At 59.0% G+C, this 20549-nt stretch overlaps 1 protein-coding gene across 1 annotated transcript in view; it reads right to left on the bottom strand.

The window, feature by feature from the left end:
* The window catches only part of FOXO6 (forkhead box O6), a 52150-nt gene extending 34770 nt beyond the window's left edge, over positions 1 to 17380 (bottom strand). Inside the window, exon 1 of the mRNA XM_062594258.1 lies at positions 16949 to 17380. Coding sequence (XP_062450242.1) covers positions 16949 to 17380 — 432 coding nt within the window. The remainder of the gene's footprint in view (positions 1 to 16948) is intronic.
* Positions 17381 to 20549: the final 3169 nt, after the last annotated feature.

Raw genomic sequence — 20549 nt, 5'->3', positions numbered from 1 at the left:
TCCTATTGCCGGGATTCCAGAGCTGCCTGGCCGTGAACTGGGTGCTGGGAAACCTCAGCCATATGGTCACTGCTCGCAGGAGGACTTCTAAGGACACGCTGCTTGCTACCTGGGGATACCACATGGGTGTCCCTCAAGCTTGTGCCTTGTCTCTGGCAGTTGTCCCAGGGTTGTGCATAGTGTGTGTCTGCAGTGCCTCTACCACCCATTAGCACAGGGAGGGTCACACGTGTACACAGACACGCACCAGGATGCAGCCGGGCTGGGTCTGCCATGGAGTTGTCCTTGCAGCAGGTCCAGCAGTGGCTGACAGCTGGGCGCAGGAGGGGAGCTGGTGGACCACCTCTGAGTGAGCATCTGCTCCATGCTGCATGCTGAGGGTGCCGCTGCCAGGCTGCAGCGAGGAGGGGCCCATCCCACAGCTCCAGAGGGGTCTGGAGACGGCACCTCCTCATTTCCTTCCCAGGGGTAGCCAGACCACACTGTGTGTCTGGGTTAACTTAGATCAGCCCTGGATCTGACGCACCCGTCTGGCATTTTCTCATTATACTGAGGGCTTCTGTTTTGCTGTGTGCATTTGCCACAGCATTGTCAGTGGTGGAAAAACTATTTTGCAGGCATGGCAGCATGCCGTGGGAAAGCAGGGTGAGTGGGAACGCTGGCAGTTGCCAGCCTCCAGCCACACACACACAGCCAAGTGCATCCCTGCGCTCTCTAAAAATGGATCACACAAACACAGGCCAAGAGACAGAGGTGTGTTGGGGACCCCCATCCCTGCCCTAGCAAAGAGCCATCCCTAAAGGACAGCAATGCACTCTGAGACCCCTCGGCACACAAGCCAGAGCTGAGAAGAAACGGACTCAGGAGCCAACAGCAGCATGAGCCAGCCCTTTGCTGAGCTGACGTGATGAGCAGAGAGGGGTGCGCACTGCAGCACAAGCCACAAAGAGACAAAACTGCAGCCATAGGGCTTTGAGCATTTAAAAAAGCCATTTGCACCTAAATCAAACTCCCTGTGAGATTTGTCATGCACAGAGAGTATGAGAGGACATGCAGTCAACTCTGCATGGGGGACCCCTCCAGAAAATGCCTCCCTAATCTGCTGCAGCCCTCCTGTCCCCATTAGCCTGCTGGCATAGGATCCAATTTTTCATCCTTCACCACACTAGCCTCCAACATCCTTTTGCGGATGATGGGACCATGAGCCAGGAGGCTGGGAGATTCCCAGGTGGCACATCCCAATTCCTCACTCCCGCTGGCATGCCATGGGGTGCTGGACAGGTGAGGGGTGACAGGAGTTCAATCCCTAGGCTGATAAACTAGCAATGTATTTTGCAGTGAGATCATGCAACCAGCTGGCCCACAAAGCACAAAGGGAAGGGGAGGATAGAGCTGAGCACACTGGGGCTTCTCAGAAAGGTTCACTTACACAAGCAGTGGCCACGAAAGATGGAGCTTCCCAGCACTCAGGGTGTACCAGGGAGCTGGTCCAACTGGGAATACCATCAAAGGGCAAGTGATGGTGCCCAAGCCATGACTCCAAAATGCAGTTCTCACACAGGACAAGGTGCAAATTAACTGCTGGTCTGGCAGTCCTGGCTGAACACTTCTCTCCGCAACACTCAGCTCAGTGCACAGCCTGGCAGGCGGACAGCTAGGGGCAGAGGCAGCCTCTAGGGCAGCTCCCAACCAGCAGCTGGCTTAGGTCAGGGCCCAGCAACCCCAACATAGCAGCAAGGAGACAGCAATGAGCCCTGCAGCTCTGGAGAACCCCACAGAGCAGTGTATGAAAGCACTCTCCTGCCTGCTGCCGTGGGTCCTTCCTGCTTCCTCTCCCAGCTCCAGCAGCCTCAGCGGGGAGGAGAGCTGGAAAAGTGCAGATGGGTCAGAACAGGAGCTGCGTGACAGTAGAGCCGCAGAGAGCTCAACTACTTAACCAGAGTCCCCAACCACCAGCACTGGAGACACCGTGAGACAAAAATATGTGTAGGACCTCTGGGAAGTCGCGTCTGGGCAGACAGCTGCTGCTGCCAGCAGCTCCTAGGGAACCTCCAGAGCACAGCATCCCAAGCAAGTCCTTAGGGCCCTCTGGCTGCTCCCTCCAGCTATGCACTAGGGTGAGGCACATTAGGCCAGCAGGGCTCAGGCAAGGGGCTGAGAGCAGCAAAGCAGCCTGAAGTGAGGACATGGTGAGGGGCTCTAGGCTAGTAAGCTCCAGGCATGGGGTAGGCTGAGTAGCAGTACTAGGGCTGTAAAATCCAGGTACAGGGCATGCATCAAGCACAGGCTGTGTTCAGGGTGGGTGGGTTCAGGGTATGGCATGCGCAGGGGAGGCTGGATACACGACGTGGCACAGCACAGGCTGCAGGTTCACAAAACACAAATGCCAGCTGAGGAACTGAAAGTAGAGTCTCAGCACACAGGTTTGCAGCCCGGCACAGCACAGGGCTGCAGTGACACATGTGCTGGTACAGGAGTGCTGGACTGCCACGGGAGCCAGGTGAGCAAGTTCCCAGTTTGGGGCCACAGGGCCAGTTGGGCTGAGTGTCTCTGGCTGATGTGCCTACTGCTCCCACATAAGCCCTGCAGCCGCTGAGCAGCCTTCCTGCTCTCCCTTGGTGCTTTTCAGGGCAATAGCTGACCAGGCCTGCCCTAACTGTGCCTGGGCAGGCTGTGCTTTCTCTGCCAACAAGCCTGGGTGCACGCCAAGCGTGTCTCAGCTCCCCGCTGCTACTGTGCCTGTCCCAGCATCGTAAGCAGAGCCTGGGCATGTCTCCAGCTCCCCAGCGGTACCAGGGGATGCAAAGTCCCATCCCCACCATGCCCCTGCCCCATGCACAGCCCATAATGCCAGGAGCACACCTGCGCATGGCCCTGTGCCCACCTGCCTGTGGGCACCCTCCTAGCCCAGGACCCGCTCGCCACCCTGCCCATCACCCACGAGGGCCCCACTGGCTGCCGGCGGCCAGGCAGCTGCCCAAAAGGCAGACAGCATGGCTGCGGCAGAGCTGGTGGCCCAGCCCCAGCCAGCTATCTGGGACAGTGTTGCAGCAGCACAGGAATGAGACCGTGGGCAGGAAAGGGCCAGGAGGATGCAGTGCTCAAGGGAGACAAGGAGCACAAGCTGCTGCTCAGCAGCACTGGAAAAGGAGCAGTGCCCCATTTTCCCCCTGCATCACCTCCCTGCAGGGATCACCCTGATCCAGCTCCTTTCCTCCGGCTCCAAAAGAAATGATCCCTCAGCTCTGCTGGGACTGGAAGGGTTAAGGGAACAAGTCAGCCAAGTTCAAGAAATGCCATGGCCATGTTTCAGCCGTATGGGGAACCAGCCCACCAACGGTCTTTCTCTGCTCCGACTCTGGGAGGATTGTGCAGATGGCAATGGAGAGCTCAGCCCCGCTGCCTGCCATGGATGCACTGGCCCTGCCACTGCACAGTTCTGCTGGGGGAACGTGGCAAGACCTGAGGGCTGGCACAAAGCTGGGGTGGTTGAGGCTTGCCATCACCAGCTGGACAGACCAGAAAAGCGTGGGCTCTCACCCGTGCCTGGAGCCCTAAGCCAGCTCCACATGCATGCCCGGCTGGCTGGCTCCACTCGTCTTGTGGGCGGAGGGACTGTTCAGCCACGGTGCTGCTGACGGAGCCTGCTGGGGCTAAAGGGATTGTTCGGAATAAAAGCTGACATCCTGCATCCTGCTGCCCAGCACCCAGCACCCCAGGGATACACTGCCAATGGGCTCTGCTCTTGTGGGGCGAGGGGGCACCCACAGTGCAAAGACATCAACCAGGGGCTGCCATTTCCTTTCCCAAATTTCTCTTAAAAGTATTATATCCAATGGGAAGAGACAGAGCCCTGAAAAGAAGCTGTGGAAGTAAGAGGTCCATCTGAGACCTCATGCAAGAGCGATCCAGCAGCCAGCACTGGCAAGCAGAGCATCACGTGGCCAGGACCCATCCAAAGGTGCCTGCCAGGCAGACCCCAAGGCAGCCCCACGGGACCCAAGGAGGGTGAGGGGGTGGACCAGGCACCCGCACACCAGGCCAAGTCACTGCGGTCCTTGTGCACCAAGTCTAGCTCCCCGCACAGGATCTCCCGTCATCGTGGCCAGCCAAACCCACGTTTCGCCCATGCGCAGGTTAACACAGAAGAGTCACACTCGGCCATGATTTATACACGTTTGCAAGTAGGCGTCCCACAAGAAATCTAACCAATGGGACCTGCAATTAATATCTGCAACGTAATAGAGATGATTATAATAATTGGCATAATAATTACATTACACTTAGGGAAGGGTGTAAGCAGAGAGCGCTGCAAAACAGACTCTTTGTCTTTGCTTTTTTGTTTTCTCTCTGGCTTGCAGGTAACAGCCAGGAATGGGCAAACCCTCTTTTAATGGACTCTTAATAATGCTCTAATTTCCCTTTGCAGGGAAAGTTTTCCAAACAGTCAAAGATTCAAAACAAAGCAATGATTGTTCCTATTAGCATTAAATTCTACTCTGGGAGAGAGAATAAATCAAGCAAGGGGATTCAATTCAAAACAGAACTATAAAAAATCCAATAATGATTTTTTAATATTAATAAGAAAAATATATTGTTATGCACCCTTAGCATTTAAACTTCTAATCCAATCAGTGCAAAGTGCAAAGATAAATCACAGCAGCAGAGGAGAAGGGAACAGCCATCAAGCCGGCAGCAATAAAATGCTGTCTTACATCCCTGGGACAGACATAGGTTTGACAGTCTCAAAAAACCTTGTGGAATTTATGAGCCTGTCGCTCCACAACAAGCTTGTTAATTCCTTCCTTGCATCTCCGCATGTGCCCTCCACCTTGGGCATGAAGGGAGCAAGGGGCCAGGCTGCCGGACAGTCAGATCCCAAGCAGGAGGTGACAGCAGGCATCCTAGCTGCCGAAGCCCTTCAGCATGGCAGTTTGGAGCAGGGGACATGCTGTGTCCTCTCTGCAGCTCCCGGGAGCAGATGGTGCCCAGGGATGGAGCTGCAGAGGGGGACACACTTCTTGCGTTATAGCCCTACTCGATGTGGCGTGTGGGAAGGGGAAGAGATTCTTCCTTCTTGATCCCTGGGCAGCTCTGGGGATCGTGGTGGGTGCTTGCGATCTCACACTGCTGAGTGCACCAGGGAGCAGCTACCGCTCTTCTACGCAGCCCCATCTAAGGGATGTCGAGCTGCTCGTGTTCTCAGCAGCCACCTGGGCCACATCAGCTCCCACAGACATCAGCAGATGCTCTGACATGGCCTGTGGGACTCACATGGTGCAGGTCCTGCTCCGCTCCCCTTTCCCAGTGTTCAGAGAGGGATGTGAAAACCAGGATTATGGAAAATCCTCCTCACTGTGCAGGTCTGCGCAGCATTTAAACATGTAATCCTCCCACCAGCCCCCAGCAGAGCCTGGGCCACTCTGCTGATCTAGAATGAGCCCCACACTTTGCTGGGGTCGCTGTCCAGAAATAATCCCAGGCTCCCAATACCACTCCTCCTGCAGTTCACACCGTGCGATCCTAGTTGAACTCATTACAGATAATGGCCCACAATTCACCACTGATGCATCCTAGCTATTCCTTCTGATTTATCAACTCCAGCAGACTACGTACAGCCATGTGGGCCAGCAAAGAGCCAGGGTGAGCAGCAGAACTTCTTAAAAACTGTCTCAGCTTCATGGGAGTTGTTTTGCATCTCTAGTCGACCAGGTCTCACCTCTGTTCGTGCCTGCATTGTCACCCTCAGGTTCTTGTGGACCACAATACTCCATGCTCCTGTCAAAACCCCCAAAGTAGCTACTTCAGTTACACATATGCTACTGGGCAGGAAGAGAGAGCATAGGGAGATGCCAAATGACTGCTACAACCACAAGCAGATACACAGAGCAGGGAGGAGCAAACAAACAGCATCTTTCCAGGTAGTAGTGATGATGCCTGCATTATCATAGCCATGCGACAGCCACAGACAAAAGACATCTCAGCCACACGGGGAGTTCCTGGATGGCTCGCAAACTGCTGATGACGCAAACCATGGCTAGGAGAGAGAGAGGGCATCTGGGGACAGACGGACAGACACTCTGCTACTGCTCAAGAACACCACGAGGCTTCACTCCTTCCAGTTCCTAGTGAACACAGTCCTCACAGGCGAGGCTATCAGGGGGCAAAGGAGTAATTAAAGCTATTACGGGTCTAAATCTGATGTGCAATAACACGCTTCTGCTTTGCTTTCACTTCAGATGGTTTTGTCAGACGCTTGTGGAGCAAGTGCCAGGCTCAGCAGAGCCTCGTGCTCTCGCTCAGGGGCTTGGCACCTCCTGGCTCCCACGCAGCCATCAGCACTGCCTTTTGCAGTCCCTCTCCCCACCAGAGGGACGCAAAGGTGTTACCCCAGGAGCAGCAGGCACCCATCCCTTCCCAGAAATCTGCAATACGTTTTGATGTAAAAGGAGTGGAAATATCCCATGCCGGGGCGTTGAATTGCCAGGGCGTGTGGCAGCTCCCAGGGATGCAAGTGCCCTAGCGCTAGGGCCACAGCAGTGGGAAGCATGCTCAGAAGAGTTGCACATGGCCTTTGGGCTCTCCAACCCGCTGCAGCCAGGACTGAGGAGCTCCACCACTGCCATGCGCAGTCCTTGGTGATAACCCACAAACAGCATTGGAGCATTCAGTTCAGCAGCCGGTCTGACCAGACAGGCAGCTCAGAGATCCAGGCCCTATGCTGGGCTCCCAGACGGATTGGCATGGCTCTCAGCCATGGGGACGCCCTACAAGTTGGAGGAGGGTTGTGGGGTGAAACCCTCCAAAGGGCAATGGATGGGGCAGGGAGCCCACATCTCCATGCCGCCTTCCACTCCAGCCAGCCGCTGAAAGAGAAACTCGAGGTTCCTCGGGCAGTGCGACCACTTGTACAAGGGTGACTGGAAAACCTGTGGAGTCTTTGGAGCATGAGAAGTGCCACTCCAGCAGTGCCAGCGCCCCAAGGCTGGTGTGGCACATTCCCTCTTGGCTCCAAGCAGGATCCAGGACACCTGGGGCAGGAGACTTTCTGCAGCATGGGTGCCTAGCCACAGGACTGAACCAAGACGCTCCTCATCTCCCACCTTGCCTCGTGAGCATAGCCGGCACCTCCCTGTGGGCAAAGCCAGGGCTCTCCGGGCCGGGCCGCCCTGCCATGGGGTGCGGGTGAGGGGCTGGGCACTTTCCAGGAAGGCACCTGGAGCCAGGCTGCACTGCTGGGAGCAGTGGTTTGAGGTGGGCGAGCTGCTTGGTGGTGGTGAGGAGGCAGGGGGTGCATGAACTTTTGAACCAACAGGCTGGAGATCAGTGCAGTACCTTAACGCGAGTTAAAAATAACCGTCTCGTCTCTTGAAATGAGTCTGTCTGCAATTACAGCTTGGCATGTCTGCGTCGGAGCGTCCCCGGGCTGGCACCGCGCCAGGTGGCAGGCAGCTTCTAACAACCCTCGCTTTTTTTTTCCTCTTTTTTTTTCTTTCTTTTATTTTTTTTTCCAAGCAAATCAAAGGTGTCTGCTCAGCTTCTCGGCTGGGGCTCCCCCAGCACGCCAAGCCACGGCCACGTCTTCAAAAGCACCCTAGCACTCCAGCCCCTTTGATACCCACCGCTCAGCAGAAAGGCCCTCTTCTTCCCTCCCCACCCCCCTGCCAATGCTGAGACTCTCCTTGCCAGCTTCGAGGAAGGCTGGGGAGCAGGACAAGTCCAGCCTGGCATGAGTTTAAGGGAAGGCAAGCAGCTGCCATCCCGCAGCCTTTCCCTGGACTGACTTTGCACCCAGTTGTGCACATCCAAATGCAACATGCGAGTGTGAGTGCACGTGTGTGCACACCAGTGCCAATGTCAACACATAATGAGCTCTGTGCATGCATCCGCACACCCCTGAGGGATTGACATGTTAGCACAGGAGCACAATGGTGCAGCATGTTCCCCAATGGCATCCCAGTGCCCTCGATGAACACGCACACATGTGCAAGTCCACACGTGCAAATTAGGAATCGCTGGATGCACATACGCACACGGATGTGCCCATGCAAGGCCCAGCGCACGGTTGCATGCTGCCGTGGCAGCCACATGTGCGCACGGTGCTGTATGAACTCACGACTGGGCTAGGTGCATCGGTCTGCACACTTGCACATGCTGTGACCTGATCTAGGTTGAGCCTCCAGGGCCCATGGTGCTGGGAGAGGCATGAGGGCACCTGGCAGAAGAGGGACGTGGCAGCAGAGTGGGGTCCCACGAGGCACTCTCGGATGCCAGGGTCACCATCTCTGCTCCCTGTGGCACGGGACCTCGTGCCCTGGTGATGCTCTGCCCAGTCCCACAGCCCCTGGGACAGGCAAAGACGAGGACTTCTCCGTGCCAGGGAACATGGACAGCTTCTCCCACTCTGCGGAGAGACACTCGGCAGAGCTGCTGTGAGCGTGCCTGTTCTGGCATCCCCCCATCGCGTGCCCAGGCTGCTAGCACCCTGCACTGCCTGGGAAACCTCCTCTGTGTCACGCAGGCCTCAGGGGAGCAGCAAGCCAGGCTCTGTCTCTGCTACATCTGCGGGAACAAAGTGCCGGAGGCAGACGGCAGCGGAGACAGGCAGTAACCCCTGGTCCCCACGCCCGGAGGGCCAGGGGGCAGAAAACCCCCAGGAGCTGTGCTGCTGCCACACTGGGGAGGATCCTGCCAATCCCCTCCTCGGCACCCACTCCCAGCTGGGTGCTGGGCCAGGGAAAGACACACCGCCTTTGGAAAAAAGCAGACTGCGCACACCATCCCATCACAAGTGATCACTGACATCTCATCCCTGTCGTGCCGCTCCAGGGCAGCCTCCCCCCGAGCCCACAGCAGGCCTGGGGGAGAAGATGCCCCGTGACCAAGACAGAGAAGGGGACAGCGAAAGCCGCCTCAGCTCTTGGGCTTGGCATCCCTACCGGGAGTGAAGGGGGTGCTAGGGGTCCCCATTCCCACTCTGGCAGCTGGGTGCTGCAGCGTGCCGGCTGTGCCCCCCTCCCAGCATGGGTTGCCTCCTCCTCCGGCGGGTGAAAGCAATCTTTGTGTCGTGCTTTCAGTTCTCCTTGCTGGCATGCCGCCAAGACAACACATAATAATGAACAGATGCTGTCCAAAATGAGCTTCAGCAGCAGACAGGCAAGCCATTCCAAGTGTCCTTCCGTAACCTAAAGTGCCTTTCACCTCGGCACTAATCAGGCACCTTCAGCAGGAGAGAGGAGCGGACGTGAAGTGTCTGGCTAATTAAAAGTAATGCGATCGGGGACTGGAGAGGCCCCGTCAATGGGCTCAGGGAGGCAAGGAGGAAAAGCAGCTGCCTGGGCACCTCCCTGCAGGCCAGCTGGGATGGGGGGAGAAAGAGGCACAGCCAGGGGTAGGAGGGTAAGGAGAGACCCCATGCAGAGCCCTGCCCTGGCTCTCGAGCTTATCCACGGCCAGGGGATGGCCCACAGGAGACCCAAGGGCAAACGGCAATGCAGTTGCAAGGGCTTGGGACAGACCCCCCAGGGTGGAGAGGTCAGTTTGGGGCCAGGGGCCAATTCAGCCCTATGGCATCATCCATGGCCATCAGCCCTTGAACAGCCCCTTGCAAGGGATGAGGATAAGGAGGGAGCACAGGAAAAAGGGGCAACTCCAGGACTGTGGAACATGGAAAGCCCTGGGCAGAGCCCTTCACTCACTCCCTGAACCAGCCCAAAAGCTGCATCAATGCAACAGAAACATGCTTGCCCTGCCCTTGCCTCCGTATACCTCAGACACTGCCTGTGACCTCTCAGGCAGTTGACCCCAGGTCTGTTCTCCTGCATCCTCTGCATCTTACCGAGGAAACTTCTCCCTGGGCAAAGGCCCAGAGGGCACAGGCAGTGGTGCGGCAGCACCAGCCCTGCTACAACACGGAGCTGTTGCAAGTTAAGCCTCAGTCAGACCTGCCAAGCCCCACACAGGCGGAGAAGCAAGAGCAGCCTGCGATGCTCTCAGGGTTTGCAACTCGGCTGCACAAGACAGAGGGAAGAAAGGAGGGGAGATACAGCCCCTTCCTGCTCCATAAGGGCATGGCAAAATCAGGAGCAAGGAATAAAATCCAGCTCCCAAAGCACTAGCGACTGCACCCAGGCCCCCAAGCATGACAGTCGTTCCCAGCCGGGAGCATCCCAGCGAGGATCCCAACAGCAAAGAGATCGAGGCCAAAGAGTTCCTGGGAGCTCCAAGAGCTTCAGCCTGCTCCTGTGTCGAGCCCGGCCTGATCCACTAAGGCACCGGAGTCCCTGCAAAATATTTATGAGGCTTTTTGAGTACAAATCCAAACACCAGGAAATTCATTCCCCAGCCCAGGAATCTGGCACTCGCGTCACAGCATCGGGCTGCAGAGAGGAGGGAGGGACGCACACAGACACAGGCACACACGCACAGTGGCGGGGATACACCGAGACAGCAAGCGACGGTCTCCAAGTGCTCTTCTAGTCCACAGAATCTTAACTGTAGTTTATATTCCAGTGGTTATTAAAAATAAAGGGCGGGGGGAAGCTAAGAGCAGAGCAAGCTGTTCATTTGGAGCCTTTCCCTTGGGTTTAATAAAGCCCCACTCACTGCTGTAGTATCATTTTTATGCTATCATAAAGCCGGACCATTTAGCAGGTTTGTGTTACTTCAGCAGTTAGCGCTGCATGAAAAGCGATTCCAGAAAAGAGAGAGGAAGGGAGGGGAAGGAAAAAAAAGAGAAAAAAAAAAGCGAAGATGAAAACCTCCTAAAGAAGAGAAGAGAGAAAAATGAGGCAGGAAGGAGGAGAGCAGCCTGGGGGATCCCTTGTAGGCCATGCCCCAAGCACCTGCCTTGCTGAGTGCTGTGAGCAGCACCAGAGCACGTCGCACACTGGGCACAGCTGGTCCCTCTGCCAGCACCACTGCCACACGCAGAGCCGGGGATGCGGCCTTGGCACCCAGACCCAGCAGCAAATGGCCACAGCGGGCAAGGGTGCAATGCATCTGGCAGGGCTGCCTCAAGACCTCATATCCTGCAGGAACAATTTGGAGCTCCCCTGCTGGGGGGGCTAGGGCAGCTTCTCCGGAGCTATTTGTGGGATGAAGCAGAAGTGCTTCCCCAGGGCCGGCGCACCAGGGCGCAGAGGAGCGAGTAGCTTCCCGCCTGGCAATACGGGGCAGACCAGCCCCACACAGCTCACCTGCTCCCAGCCGGGAGCATCAGGCTCTCCGCTGCTGGAAGATCTTCATATATGGAGAAGATGGGGAAGCTCCATCAAGGCCCCCACCGCAGTAGCCACCGAGCTTGGAGGGGCCCCATCCAGCCTGGGAATGGGCTTCAAGTCCCGGGGTAAATGCAAACCAGCCCAGTCTGCTCTCATCTACACCATCTGACCCCTGTCCTTCCCATTGCTTCCCCCTTCATCGCTCTCCTGCCCATCCAGGGCACAACCTATTCCCTCCCCAGCAACTGGCTGCCCTCCCCAAGGGGAAAGTTTTGCCCATTTATCTCATGCCCTAGTTTCAAGCCTGTTCAGCTGCATAGGACAATGTCCCATGTGGATGCACCAGCCCAGATCTAAGAGGTGAAATGAGAGGTGCTTGGCATCAAGTGGTAGCAAAAGAACCATGTGGAGCCCTGACCTGGCTCCCAAGGATATACCCAAAGGATATTTTTGCCGTGTTCATACAGCACCTGGCACAGTTGTGTTCTGGGTGAGCATTACAGCTCCACCTGCCTTTGCTAACTGTGGGATGGGGGTCATATCTTGGGGATCTCCAGGTGAAGTCCTCCCTTATGCACCGGCCCCAGAGTCTGCTGGTGGGCAGAGAAGGGTGTGCAGACCACGCTCCCACCCAAATACCCTTTCAGCTCCTTTTTCTGCCACCATTTGTTTCCATTCTTCCCTGCAACAGGGAAGCTGGCAATCGTGGGGTCACTGCGTGGCAGCCCTCGGCCCAAGCGCACGGTGCTCCCAGGCACCTATGGCCCAGTGGAGCCTGGGTTCCCGTGGCCACCCTGCCCACCGCTTCAGGAGAAGCCCATCCTGCTGTGTACCTAGCAATATAAAAGAGGAGGAGGTGTAGGGGAGGGCTGGGAAATTAAGGTTTTCAGCACTGTCAGAGCCACATCAAACAGGCATCCACCAGCTGATTGCTTGATTGTTATATTTTGGATGTCAAACTGGAGCAAGCAGAACCTTTAAAATGCATCAGTGCTGCTGCCTTTTTGACGGAGGGTGTTGGTTTCCCATTAACAAGTGGAAAGCGTGAGCTGGAGCAGAAAACTTCAAGCGCTTTGGAATTGATAAAATAACAACTCCCTAATTAAGCAGAACTGTCAGTCACAGGCGCCTGCTGCCCTGCATTGGGAAACAGCAGCAGCTCCCGGTGCACGTGTCCAATGCACCAGCCTAGCCCGTTGCAGCACGGAGATGTTCAAGAAGCAACCTCACGCTTAGCCCAGAGCTGCCCTGCACACCTCCGCTAGACACTGGGGAAGCAGCATGCCTCATGGTCAGAGCACTCCCTGCCTATTAAATAAGACTCTTGTATCCTGGTCCTAGTGCTAACCACAGCCAGGCTATTTGAAAACTGTGCCTCAGTTTACCTCTCCGGAAAGCAGCATAATGCAACCCACAGCTCAGTGTGAAAAAAAATAAGCCTGACCCCAAAACACACACCACATTGGCATCCTTTCCATAAGGTAAATTCCCAGTCCAGGGGATTAAGTCCCTAATGGACAAGTCACCTCCAGGCATGCCTCTGCTGGCCACAGGTGCAGAAACCCTGTGGGCTGATCCATGGTTAGATGCAGTCAGGACCGTTGGGGTCCTGCTGTGAGCTCCAGCCCCGACATTTGAGCTGGGTACCTGGATATGGAAAAGTCTTGCCTACTGGTTAGAGCCTGTCAGGAGTCACAACTCCAACACTGCCTGGCAGTGTGGCCTCAGCCACCTCCTCATGGAGGAAGCTGTGCCCCTGGCCTGACTCTCAAACCTGCGGCAGTCCTGCTCTCCCCAGCATGGGGATTCTTCGAAGGAGCTAATTAAAGGAACAGTCCATTACCCGAGACCCCCCTCCGACACTGCTGTGCTTGGTAATGAAACGCTTTAAATCCATGATGCTTCTCCCAGGCCTGGGGCAGGAGGGACGTGGGATCTCCAGGGGCTCTTTAATAAGCTGCAAACAGCTCGTTACTACAAAATTGACTGCCCAGCGCTCCAGGTGATACTGCAGCACCACATTGCCAAGAAGTGTAGCTGCCAGCCTGCCCTGTGCCAGGAACGGAGCTCCCACTGGGGATTGGGACGCAATGGGGCACCCCGGTGTAATCCAGGATTGGGGGGAGGCGGGGACCAGCTGGAGGGGACAGCCAGGACGGACCCAGAGCTGTGGAGGGGGAGAGGTGAAGCAGAGCTGTCCTTGCTGTCCCCATGTTTCAGATGCATGCCAGTGACCAGAGAAGAAGCCAGTTTCAGCAAGGAGCAGCTGGCCACAGCCCTGTGGCTGTGCCAGTCCTTGCTGGGCAGGAGAAGGCTGCATAGGTGTTTAACCCCTGACATGCAAGTTCTCAGCCAGCAGCAATGAGATTAGTTAAGCAAAGGGGGTCTCTGCACACTGTTTCCTGCCCCTAGGTTGCCACAAGTCCTTACACCGCAAGCCCAGATCGGGATCAGGCACCCACAAGAGATGTTAGTGCTTGGGAAGAGCACGGCCTTCAGCCCTCCGATTAGCTCCACAGCTCCAGGCATGGGTCCCTGCAGGCCAACTGCTGTGCTGGGGTGAGAGGGTTCAGATGCAGTCCAAATGCTACCTCAGGGGAGGCTGCAAGGAACAGGTTGTTACCCGCTGCAGCAATGCCAGTCTGCACAGTGCAGCTACATGGTCACAGCCTTGGGCGGCAGGGCCACCTCCAGAACCACTCTATCCCAGAGACAGGGCTCCTTGAGAAGGGCTAGGGAGACAGGGAGCGTCACATTGCCATCCTGCAGAGCCTCCATCATTGGAGAGTGCATCCAGATGTGCCTGTCTGAGCAAGCTGCCTGTGCAAATACCCCTTTGTGCCCAACAGCGTTTGGCCTTGAGCCTTTCCTCTGGCCTGCATACACCACACTACAAAGCAAGCCCTGGACCTGGTTTCCCCATGCCGCCAGCCTCTCCACAGCCCCACGGGTGTTACCTCCTGCCTGCCTGACATCACCACGGTGCTCTGCAGAGAGACGTCACCCTTGTTTCACCATCGCAGTTTGGCCACACATCCCCTGGTGTTGTACCCTTCCTATCTCCCACCTTCTTTAATGTTGTCCCTTCATGAAAACTGCAGTACTCCACGAAGCTCTACCGGTATTAAAGTGTACATCAGGCAGTGCAGATACTCAGTGCTGTGCAGACACATGCCAGACACCATGCCTACCCAAGGAGCAAGGGACACCCAAGAATGGTATAGGGGGCAGAGAATGGAGCTGAAGAATGTGTATTGCTCCCACACGCTCCCTGGTGGAGGCTTCAGTGTGAGAGGGTGTTGGCTTGTGCAGTCGCCCATGGCAGAGAACTGAGGTAGGGGACACCCATGTGATGGGCCAAACTGGCTATGGCTGTTCTTGCTTTCCAGAAGGGAGGCCCTTGAGGGTCACCTCTTCTCAGGACTGATCCAGGAAGGAAGAGCTAGCTTCAAAGTCTGCGCTTGCCCAGAAACCAAAAGTCACTGCTTCTGCTGGTGTATGAATAATGGGAAGCCGGTGCCACCTTGCACGTAAAGATATATACACACGCTTTGCCAAGTGTCCCCACTATGGCCTTCATACCCCCAGAAGACACCAGCCACTCCTCCACCCTGCAAACCACCAGATGCTCAAACCCTGGCACTCACATGTGACAAGGATGTCACGTTTGTGCCAGGCTCCCAACCCAGCTGCCAGCCTGTGCTGCCCTGGGCCAGTGGTCTTAACACCTGCAAGAAGAGCAGAGACTGACAAAGCTCAAAGGCAGTTTCCACCTCCCATATGCCAGGTCAGCAACAGCATACCATGAGAAGGATAACTCACCCATCTCTGCTTCTTCCCAGCTAGACCTCAGCGGCCAAACTTGCTGCTGCTCACAGCACTATCCCCTTGCCCTTGTTCCCCTAGGCTGCCCTCTGGGGATGCCCGGCATGCGGGATCCCCAAGCACTCCACACACCCCAGTGACACTGTATGGCAGAGAGCTGGGCACGGGATTGCCAGGGAATCCCTTCGCTCTTCACCCAAAAACACCCCAGTGCTCCTGGCCACCAGTGCAGAGCCTTGACAAACATCTCCGCTGCGTGCCTGTGCCTCCAGAGCCCACTCAGTATACCCTCACCTCCGCTAATTCCATCAGTATGCTCTGCCAGCAATTATCAAAAGCATGAGCCTTCTCCACCAGCACATGCCCAAGGCCATATAGGTCTCTCCAGAGGTGAAGGTCTGACCAACCCTCACAATAACTGCCTTATCCTGCCTTCTCCACAGGTCCTGACACTCTCCGCTCTCCAGAGTGAGGAAATCACTACACAGGGACTCCAGGACCACCAGCTCCCTTCCTGCCCACCCAGCACAACACTTATCTTTCTGCAGATGTCCGACCTCCATACAACCACCTGCAATACTAGCTCTTACAACCCCAGCCACAGGTGCCACAGGCAGATGGACTGAGAAACCGGTATCCCTTCTTCCCCCAAGAGCACTGGGAACATAATGGGAGGACATAGCAGCCTCACGTACTACCAGACCAGGACCTTGAGCAGGCCAGGTTGGACCCACTGTGATGGAGATCAGGAATCACCATGGTAGGACAGAGTTCAGCCCATCCAGCACAGCAGGCCAGTATCAGAGGCCACAAGCCTCGTTACACACGCTAATCACACTGGAGGTGACAGCGCTTAGGGGAGGGCTTAAAAGAAACAGTCTCCTTTTTACTGACACCATCTGGACACAAGGTGTGTCTCCCCCTTCCTAGTGTCACTGCTGGGAGCCGAGCAAGTGCCGGTTGGAGGGGTAAAGGATCATTGCAGCCAGCACGGCCCAAGCCCGGCTCAACTCCGGGTGGCCTCGTTGCTCTCTCCCATCTCCAGGGGGGTTTGTGTAACACAGCCCCAGGACAAGCCAAGAAAGAGGGGGAATTATTGCTGCTGTCAGGGATATCTAACAAACCAACAGCACCAACCTGGAGCAGAGCTAGGAAAACTGAATGTGGAACCAAGAAGGCTACATGCGTGCCCCAGGGAAGAGGGGCATGGCTTGGGGGAATGCTGGGGCAGGGAGTCCCAGAGCCTCCAAAGTCAGGACAGAGAGACGCAGAGCAGAACTATGCTAAAGCCAGCCAGGAGCCACCTGTTTGGGGAAAACCCTTCCTCCAGCTGTGTTCCCCAGGCACGCCACTGGGACTACTGAGCCCCAGTGCCTGGGACAGCTCAGAGTGCCTACACTGTGCTGCTGGTAGGTCTTCCTGCATACACGGACAGGCGGAGCTGGGGCAGCAGGATTGTCATTCACAGTGCTCTGGTGCTCACACGCCAGAAGGAGATGCAGCCACAGCTACCCTCTCCACACAGTCCCCACTGTGCAGCCCACCAGCCCTACTAGCAAAGCAGGAGGCGCGATGTGATCCCCCTGACCCCGGGAGAATGTTGGCACAGGGCTCTGTGGACTGGCACGTCACTAAGCCAGAGCGCAGCCCCAACGGCAGGGCAAGTGGGTGAACCGGCACCAAGCTCACCCTCCCCGCTCGCCCGCACAACGCAACACTGTGCCTCCCCCCGAAACTTGACCGGCTCACTTTCCCTCAGCCACGACGAAAGCAGCAGGTCGCAGCTCGCCCACCACTCCCAAAATGCCCCAGCGAAGGGCTACAGTCGGGCAGCATGCGGCGGAGCGCCTCCAGGAGAGGGGGAAAGTTGCGCGATGGGATCAGGGCAGGGGGGCAGGTACCTTCCAGCCAGCGGAGCTGTTGCTGTCTCCTTTATCCTTAAAGTAGGGGACGTATCGGACCATCCAGTCATAGATCTGCGAGAGGGTGAGCCGCTTCTCCGGGGAGCTCTCGATGGCTTTGGTGATGAGGTCGGCGTAGGAGAGGTTGCCCCAGGCGTTCCGGCGGGAGGTCTTGGCCTTGCGGAGCTGTCCAACATCCGCGCCGGGCGGCGGCAGCGCCGCGGCGGCTCTGCGCTCCGTCGGGGCCGCCGCGTTCTCGGCGCCCTCCGCGCTGCCGGCCGCCAGCGCCGGGGGGCCGCCCGCCGCGCCCCCATCCTCCTCCTCCGCCGCGAAGTCGGGGTGGGGGAGAGGCCAGGTGCACGACCGGGGCCGGCTCTGGGGTTCAAAATCCGGGTCAATCTCTACCTGATGCGCCTGGAGCTTTTCTTCCATGGTCCACCCCCCCCCCCCCCCCGCCCCGGAGTTACTGTCGAATTCCACCAAAAAAAAAAAAAAAAAAAAAAAAAAAGGAAGAGATAGGGAGAGGAGTGTGAAGAAGGGCTCCAAGGCAGGCGGGGGAGGGGGGGAGATGAAGGGGAAGAGGAGGGAAGGGGGGCGGGGAGGGGGGACGCCGGTCCGTGCGCCCGGATCCTCGAGGTGCAAAAGGCGGCGGGGGAGAGCGCAAAGCAGCCCAAAGTCCGGAGCTCTAGGAGGCAGCGCTGCCCGGCGCCGCGGTGGGAAACGGGAGGCTAACGGGAGAGACGAGCCGGGGGGGATGCCGCATATTCATCAGGAGCTTCCAGCCCTGGGCAAGATGGGGGTTTACCAGCCACGGAGCTCCGGAATAATACCCGGCACAATAGAAAGCGGGGTGGCTCCGGGCGGGCAGGGAGCGGGGGCTGCCGCATCCATCGGCGGAGGCTGCACCGGGCGCCGGGGCAGCGCGGTCAGGCAGCAACAGATGAGCGGCGGCGGCCGGCGGCAGGCGGCATCCTCGGCCGGGAGCCGGCGCACGCTGGAGGCGACTCCGGAGAGCGGCGGCCGGTCACCTGGGCGGGGAGAAGGGAGAGAGCCTTTGGCACGGCGGGCAGCGGGCTCCGGGGCCGCCGGGCCAGGCAGCACCCGCGGGTGACCCGGCGCTAAGTCCGGCGGCGGCGGAGCGGCGGAGCCATGCTGGCGGGCGGCACGCACCTGACAGCGCTGGGGAGGGCGGCGGCGGCGGCGGCGGCGGCGGGCGGGCGGGCGGCTCTCCGCCCCTCGCGGGCGCCCCGCCACCCCCCGCTCCCCGCCCCGCTCGGCTTCAGCGGCCGCGCACCGACGGCGCACCTGCCCGCCGCCGCCGCCGCCGCGCTGCCGCCAGGGCGCGGGCGGGCCGCATGCTGGGGCGGCCGCCGCTTGCTCGCTCCGCCGTGCCCGCCGCGAATGCGAGCGCCGCCGCGACACAGGGGGAGGGCTCCGGGAGGGGCGGGAGGAGGGCGGGGGAGGGGAGTGCCCCGCGCAGCACCGTGCAGGGCAATGGGAAGCGCGGAAGGCGGCGGGCGAGCGGCGCGCCCGCGGGCCGCGCAGCATCCCGGCGCGGGACGCGCCCCCGGGCCCCGCGGCCCCCGGCGGCGGCGCCGCGGCCCCCACGCCCGCCCGCCCGGCCCCACGTGTGCCCCGGGCGGTCCCCCCCCCCCACCCCCCCATTGTTGCCCCCGGCCGCCCGCGGCGCCGCTGCCTCATTGGCGGGAGGCGGCCCGTGGCCACGCCCCCTCATCCCGCCTATTGGCGCGCCGCCGGCGGGACGCTCCGGCAGCCGAGCGGGGGGCGGGGGGCGTCGCCCCTTTCTCTCCCCTCCCCGCCGGTGACGTCAGGAGTGCCGGCCGTATCCGTGCGTCACCCCGGGCAACGCGGCCGCCGCGGCCAGCCCCGCCCTTTTACTACGGGCCACGCCCCCTCGCCCACCGCTGCCACGCCCCCGCCGGCGGGGACAGGGAGACCCGCGCGCCGCGGCCGCATGCGCAGGCCCCGCCCCGATCCGATGGCCACGCCTCCTTCATCAGAGCCCCGCCCCCGGTCGCACACAGGCTGCTCTGAAAGCCCCGCCTCCTACACGGAAGCCCCGCCTCTCCGCAGAAGCCCCGCCCTCCCCGCGGAGCCCCGCCCCCTTGGCCCACCCGGGCCCCGGGGCTGGCAGTGGGTGCGGGGCAGCCTCCCCCGGGGGCCGCTTCTCGGCTGCCCCCGAGGCGTCAGGCCTGCAGCCAGCGTGGGGCTGCGCGGGGCCACGGCGGCACTGCGCGCACGGGGTTGGGGTGAGGACGCGGAGGGAGCGGCGGGCAGCCCGCCTCAGGCTGAGCGCTGCCCTGGTGTTGGGCCAAGCTCCGGGCCGAGCGGATCCAGGCATGCACAGGCCACAGCACGCACCACCCACACCCCCGTCCCGGGAGCCCCCGGCACTGGGGCCTGCACACAGGCAGCACCTCCATGTGGGCTCCGGGGTAGCGCCGGCTCCTGCCATCATCCCGACAAGGAGAAGGGCAGGATGAGCCCAACCCTGCTCCGCTCAGAGCCCGTCTCACCCCCCACGCTGCTGACCCTCAACTGGGTCTCCCGATGGAGGAGGCTGGCCTGGGACGGCTCCAGTCTCTGCTAGTGCCTCCCAGCAGGGCCGGACATGGGGTAATAGCCGTCCCTGGGAACCTGCTGTCCCTGCTCCAGGAAGCAGGCTCTGGTGCTGGCCCTGGCCCACTTTTCCTGCGCTTGTCCTACAGCAAGGAGCAGCTTGGGCTGGGCCACCGCTCCCCCTGGCATGGCAGCAGGATACGCTCCTTAGGGTAATTGGGCCGGTGACTCCCTGATGATCTCACTGCAGTGATATGCTGCTGAAGTGAAATCAGAGAGCACGAACCAGGCCGAGGGTGTTACGGCTGATGCTGCTGGCGCGATGGGGAGGACACACGCAGGTGACGGGAACGGCTGGAGCGTGAAAACCAGGCGGGTGCCTGCTCCCAGCTCCAACAAGGCAGTGGGGCTGCAGCTGCCCCTGTGCAGGGCTGGGCCCAGAGCGGCAGGAGGGCTTTGTGGGCGAGCTGGTGTTCCCCAAAGGCATCCGGACAGCGGTGCACATCAACTGCTTTTCCTCCTGCCTCGTACTCACTGGAGATGCACCCCTGCTCCTCTGAGCACCACCACCCCACGGCCAGTACATGCCTCCTTGTGCACCCACTGAGGACCTGAGGCCTTTGCACCTCCCGGGGGCATGGCTGTTCACAGCAGGTCCATGCCCCCCAGTCTTGTCCGCACAGCAGACCCACTCCACACTCCCTGCTGTGACTATCTCTACAACAGACTCACCCCTGCTCCCCCATTCCAGTCTTGGTGGTACCCTCCCCCACTCACTGTGCTTCACCAGCCCTGGAGAGGCTCAGTCAAGGATTTTCCTCAGCCTGTGCAGATGGCAACACAGTTCTGTGCACCACTGTACAGAGAAGCAAGGAGGATCCCAGTGCCCACATCCCTGTGCATCAGCTGGCCCCAGCTTCTGCCACATGTTCACATCACATGGCCATGCAATTGCAGTGAGGACCATGAGGACCAGGTCAGTCCCAAGGCTGTAACTGGGCTCACATGCTGTAAGACGAGA

This window comes from Rhea pennata, chromosome 23 (genome assembly GCF_028389875.1).
Source record: "Rhea pennata isolate bPtePen1 chromosome 23, bPtePen1.pri, whole genome shotgun sequence".
NCBI classification, from domain to species: domain Eukaryota; kingdom Metazoa; phylum Chordata; class Aves; order Rheiformes; family Rheidae; genus Rhea; species Rhea pennata.
This window is presented reverse-complemented; position numbering and strand designations above follow the sequence as displayed.